This window comes from Eimeria maxima, genomic scaffold (genome assembly GCF_000499605.1).
Source record: "Eimeria maxima Weybridge genomic scaffold, Emw_scaff890, whole genome shotgun sequence".
Lineage (NCBI taxonomy): Eukaryota > Apicomplexa > Conoidasida > Eucoccidiorida > Eimeriidae > Eimeria > Eimeria maxima.
This window is the reverse complement of record NW_013566839.1, coordinates 1-5,924: the sequence shown is the minus strand read 5'-3', so window position 1 is coordinate 5,924 and position 5,924 is coordinate 1. Positions and strand designations below refer to the sequence as shown.

At 49.8% G+C, this 5,924-nt stretch overlaps 1 protein-coding gene across 1 annotated transcript; it reads left to right on the top strand.

The window, feature by feature from the left end:
- Positions 1 to 545: 545 nt before the first annotated feature.
- Positions 546 to 993, top strand: EMWEY_00045170 (hypothetical protein; the record flags this gene model as incomplete). The annotated part of the gene is made up of 2 exons (XM_013482985.1): positions 546 to 619; positions 750 to 993. The coding sequence occupies 2 exons, from the start codon at positions 546 to 548 to the stop codon at positions 991 to 993; spliced, it is 318 nt and encodes a 105-aa protein (XP_013338439.1).
- Between the last annotated feature and the right edge of the window lie 4,931 nt (positions 994 to 5,924).

The following is a 5,924-nucleotide window of genomic DNA, read 5'->3' as shown; positions in this document are numbered from 1 at the left end:
CATTGCAATCGCTCGCCTCTTTGACCAGAGAGTATGGCCCTGTGTACTCGCCATAGTTGCGGTTGCAAAAAGAAAAGTACTATAACACTTCCTGGCAGCGCTGAAGCGCCAGAAGAGCGGCCATCTCGTTGGAACGCCTACCGCCATAGTTCTGGCATGCCTAATAGCAGGCGTGAATATGTTAGTAAACGGATGCAGATGTGTGCTGTTGGCGTGTGAGCTGAGTTGGCTGCCGAAGAGTTCCCTATCAGCATTAGTTATATCGATGTGAGTGACGCTCGCAGAGAAGACGGCGGATCCTGAAACTGTTTGCGCTACTGTTGGGCAACGCAGATAGAAGCTGTCGCTCAGGCGTTGGCTGATGTTTTTCCCTTGTCGAAAATGCCTAAGTTCTTTTGTGCTTGGCGCAACTGCAGCTTATGTGCTCCTGATTATCTTTGTTGCTGGGCTTTTCGTTGCTTGGTGTCCATATTCCTTGCCAAACAACGTGCGAGGCGACCGTAGTACAGTGCAACTCACTTCACGAGGAGCATTGGCGTGATAAAATGTTTTCGTGGGATTTTACGAAGGCTTTCCAAGCAGACACCAGCATCTTTTCCCCGTCGGCGTTGAGCTCCGGGTTGGTACTCTAGTTGTGGTTGGGCCCGCATCCGTCTACCCACAGGAGATTACACAGTTTTCGGCGTTGAGTACGGGGGGTCGCACGTGCCCGTATCGTTGAGGTTTGCTGAATTTGTTTACCTCTACAGGCGTGATGCCTTGACGCCGTATCTGCCATTTCGATCCTCCAATGTTATGGCAAGGCAGTACGCTCATGATAACGTGCCAACAGCGCTGGTCCACCACGCGTTTGCAAGTCTAGGCAGTAGCAATAAGGAAGCTGTCGGCGCACATCCATCTTCTTCGCGCGGCTACGGGGTCTGTTGCTTTGCAGAACGTAAGGGAACAGGCACGGATATGCATCTGAATCTATGCAAGCTTCAGGACGACTAGGAATTCACTTTCTTAAACAGCCTATTTTCCCGTTTCCACTGGTGGTGGGTGTTTTTGTAAGCCGCATGGGTCTGCGGGACTCGGTCTTACATTTCAAACGATGTGCGATATTTTTTGGGACAGTATATGCAAGAAGTGCATGAAAGGAGGCATTAGCACGCCGTCCATTATTCGGACTGCTGGCTTTCTACATTACTGACGGGGGCACCTGCCACACTTTGCAGCTGTCAACTAGTCTAGTGAAGTTCAGGTTGCAGGCGGTGCTTGTGGTGCACCTGAGCAGCACCAAAACCGCAGTTGGTGACGGTTGTCCCCGCCCTCTAACTGAGCCTGCACAACTGTGTCAGCATGTGCATAGACGTATATGCTTACCATGCTGCATACAATGGGCGTATCCTCATGGCGCTTACGCAAGAGAGCCAGGACCCCGTCGCTCAAGTTTTCGCAATTGAGTTACAAGTAAGCAAGAAGTGTTCATATTCTTCGTTAGCAATTCGATCTGGGAAAGGCGCATGTTCTGTTGGGAGTCAGTGCACCACGCAACTGTATCGCTGTTGCTGTGACGGCATTCGCATCACATGGTTAACTTTTCGTAGCACGTCTCTATCATCATGCGAAGCGTACATGAAATAGCAGACCCTAGCTCACACACGTGCTATCGCTCCTTCATTGTGACAGTTTCCTCACCCCCGTTGGTCATTGGCCAGATATGCCCCATGCTGCAACTTGTATATTAGGAGAACATGGGAGCGTGGATGTATGTGCATCCAGCGGTTGCATACTGTGTTTCCGAGCCTATGCGTTTGCGCTAGCTAGAAGCCATTTCTGGCGCTGCAAGTGCCCACTCTTTTGGCCAGACTGTATGAGCCTAGCTACCTGCAGTAGCCGCCAAGATACGCAACACCTAGTTGCTGTTACAGCTAGTAGCGCAGCTGTAATGCCGAAAGTTGAAGAGCGTCCTTGAAGAGTTAGTTGTCGCATATGAGGTACTGTTCGTGGCAAGCATAAAACTATATGCCTGTGGGAGCTGGCCGGAGCAGTTGCAGTCTGAGAATGACGATGTGCTTGTTTTTGTAAGTTCGTCATTTGTATCTACTGGCTCAGAGTGCTGCGAAAACTCATTATGCTTGTGCGCCGCATGGTCATATGCTAGAATGTGTGAGGTGTTAGATGCCCAGCGCAAGATTTTCAGGGAATGGCCAGCGACCTTTCGATTATTTAGACCTAAGGAGATGTAGCATCTTTGGCCACTGTTGTGTACGCTAGCCGCTGTTTGGCGGAAGACAGGATGACCATAGAGCTGGTCACAGAAGGCAGCACCATCAGCCTGAATTGTGTTGTGCCGATGGTAATGGCAAAGCACAGGGCGGAGCCGGTAGCTTTTTTTGTGCATCTATTTACAGCTATTCGGTAACGCGGACGAAGGCAGACGCAGGGTTGCATGTCTGGCTGCCCGAGGTTGCTTGAGCTGCTTTGTGCTTAGAAAATCTGCAGTTAATGAATACATCCATTGAATATTGATTTCGGTACAAGGCATTCACTCCCCGTGTGCATCGTTCGAGTCGAAGATGGTACAACCCATCTTATTTTATTTCCGCTCCCCGTTTTATTTTTCCATAGTATTGGATTATTCACCAGGCCGAGATCTTACAAGTACATTCCACGCAGCCGAAAGCATTTTCATATTACCAGTTTGTAGCCTGGGCTTGATTCGCTGGCACTGGTTGGGATCACCGACATTGGCCGTTAGGAGTACACTGTTTTTTGCGGAGACTCAGGGGAAATGCATGTGTGAGTAGTATAGGGATGCGTAGTTTGTGTCCACACATTTACGGTCACCATTTGCCGACGCCATATATGGCGGTACGACCCTGTTTGTGTCAGGAGGTATGTGCTAGGTTTTCTGTTGGCAGCACAGAGGTGAGAAATCTTGAAATGCTTAGGCAGTTTGTACGAGCCTGAAGGGGACGAACCCTCATTGCCTTAGGGGTGGTTGTACGGGTTTATGCAATATATTATGTTATGTGAAGACCAGCTTGCAATTGCATATGCATAGTTGTACATTTTCCAGCTTCCATGGGGAGGACAATTCCGTGTAGTGCTCGTCCTTGGCATATACTGCACTAATGGTTTTCCAGACGCGGCCATCAACGGAGTGACTCGGCCTTGGGTGTCAATCTGCGGAGTCGTTCAAAGGAATGTGTGCCGGTTGATTCGCTTCCCCCGTGAAGTAAGATTAATGACGGCCCTTTAACGCATGCTGAGACCGTCTGCGTGAGTGCAGGCTGAAGCCGGCGGTGCGAGAAACAGCAGATCGTTCGGCTGTAGTGCTGTTCCAAAAAATCTAGTTCATAGTCGTGCTCAAACTGCAAAAGCACCCTTGTGCAAGCACGTGCATATACGTTCATGCCTATGTTGACGCATACATTGCCTAGGTCTGCATGGCGCTAGACAACAAGGAACCCGTGCGTCGTTGCATCGGTACAGAGTTGCATGACAGCAAGAAGGATTCGTATCCCAGGTGGATGCTTCTGGCTTGGTATAGGAACTTACCTCTCCTTTATTAGGCATTTCAAAATTACCGCCTCATGCTACGCATCGGGTGATCGAATGTTCGCGCTATATTTTCATGAACACCCGAGACGGACGTGGAGCAGCACGTCTGAGGTCAACGCGCCCCATATATCTTCGTTGTTTTGATTCTCTTCAATTCTCGTTTGTGTGCAGCTAAAACCTAACACCACAGGGACGCCCATGGCAGCGCGCTGAATTCGTGTGTAATTGGTTCTAAACAGGCTGGATTTATTTGCATCACATCGGTCGTGGCCTTCTGCCAAGGCACAGAAGCCCAGTTTTTCACCAAGAGGTAGGGGATCAGCATGCCTCAGCACCCTGCGATATTGCTGTCCTTCCGGAGAGCGCATGGGGGTGGGATGCGATCTAGGACCTTCTAGTCCTGTAATCCCACGTCGTTTTCCGCAGAAAGTATGCAACAGATTAGAAACCGGATTTGCCAAACGGAAAGGTGCCTAACTGCCGTAACCGTTTAGAAGAAAATCTGTGCCTGCAGTCAGGAAACCTCGTTCTGGCGCTACGTGCCGCACTCCAGGCATCTTCCACACCAGTCATGAATCCACTTGCCCGTCTTTGCAGATTGAAGCAGTTGCATAGTGCTGTGGACGCTGATCCTGATGTTGTTTCCTTGAGCGTCGTTGTTTTCTACTGGCTCGGAGTCCTTCGATAACGCGATACACGTGTTGACACAGGGTTGGATATCAGGAAGCACGGGATAGAATATGTGACGTTGCACATTTTCAGCGTTATACGCTGTAGGAGGAGCCAGCTAGTGCTCGGTTACTGAAGGTTTACGGCTCTGTAGCACCGTCAGCTACTCTTGCTGCGTAGGCTAGCGACTGTTTGGGCGAGGGCGGGAAAGCCAAGAGCGGGTCACAGAGAGGAGTCCTATCAGCCTGAAGTATGTGGTTGTGCATCACAGTGATTTTGCTTCCGTGAGGGTTGTTGGTTTCTACTGGCTCGGAGTCCTTCGATAACGCGATGCACGTGTGCGACACAGGGTCGGATATCAGGAAGCACGGGATAGAATATGTGACGTGGCACATTTTCAGCGTTATACGCTGTAGGAGGCGCCAGCTAGTGCTCGGTTACTGAGCCAGCTAGTGCGCGGTTACTGAAGGTTTACGGCTCTGTAGCACCGTCAGCTACTCTAGCTGCGTAGGCTAGTGACTGTTTGGGCGAGGGCGGGAAAGCCAAGAGCGGGTCACAGAGAGGAGTCCTATCAGCCTGAAGTATGTGGTTGTGCATCACAGTGGCAGAGGAACGGGAAGAGCCGGTAGTTTCGTGTGCAGCGTTTTGCAGCTATTACGTGACACAGACGAATGCGGACACTCCAGTGTATGCTGCACTTTACGGATCAGTCCCTGATATGCATTTTAGCTAGCGGTTCATCTGTTTGTTCTCCGCCGCCCATTTCCATCAGTCTACGATGCGTACGTGGTCCAAACGAGCTTTTAGTATCTCGGATCCGTGTTTTTACTGGTCCATGCGTTTTGCTCATCCAGCGGGGAACGATTCACTGTGGACTCCCCTATGTAGCCAGCATCATTGTTTTGATATTCTGATGATGTATATAGCATCATCGTTTTTCTTCCGCCTTTGAGATTCGGCTCGGTTCGCTTTTTGTGTTTAGGGAACATCCAACAGCAGATACACTTATGTGGAATATTTAGTTAAGAGGTACGACAGGGGCATTTGCGTGTATCGTGGGACAGTCTAGTTTGACGTCCATTTGCATTGTAGCAATGAGGCATCGTTTGGACCTCTCTGTTATTCTGACTGCCATTCTGTGAGAACAACCACAAACATACGCAAAATCGCACGATTTGTATAAACAACTGTTGCGCCTCACAGATGGTGCGTCAGCAGATCTACCAAGGACACGCGTGGGACACCTCCCAATTGAAGAGCATTCGGAATTGTCAATGTGTGTCGTACTGCAACTTTTATTCAACAGGGAACGACACTCGCGTTAACGGTAGGCGGTGTTTTATAGTTGATGCGACTCCCCCGCTCAGCAGGTGAGTATAATTGCTACCCGTTGCCTACCTTCCCGTATGGGTGGCGTGACCTGCATCAGCAATGAGCCCAGGGTTGTCGTTTAGATTCCTGAACTGCGCAAACTGCCATTATCCCACAACGACCAACAAACTACGCTCAGGTGAACGATGTGTAGTAGCAAATGATGCGCTTCACAAAGGGTGCATGCGAGTGCTTTGGCCTGTTGCCGCTTTACAGAATAACCTCTTGTCTAACATTCCGCATTTGCAATCTATGAAAGCATTTTAACCGTTGCGTATTACAACGCACGTGTGTTCATGGAGCAGCAGTGGCGTTTACTCTACGTGGAGTTTGAT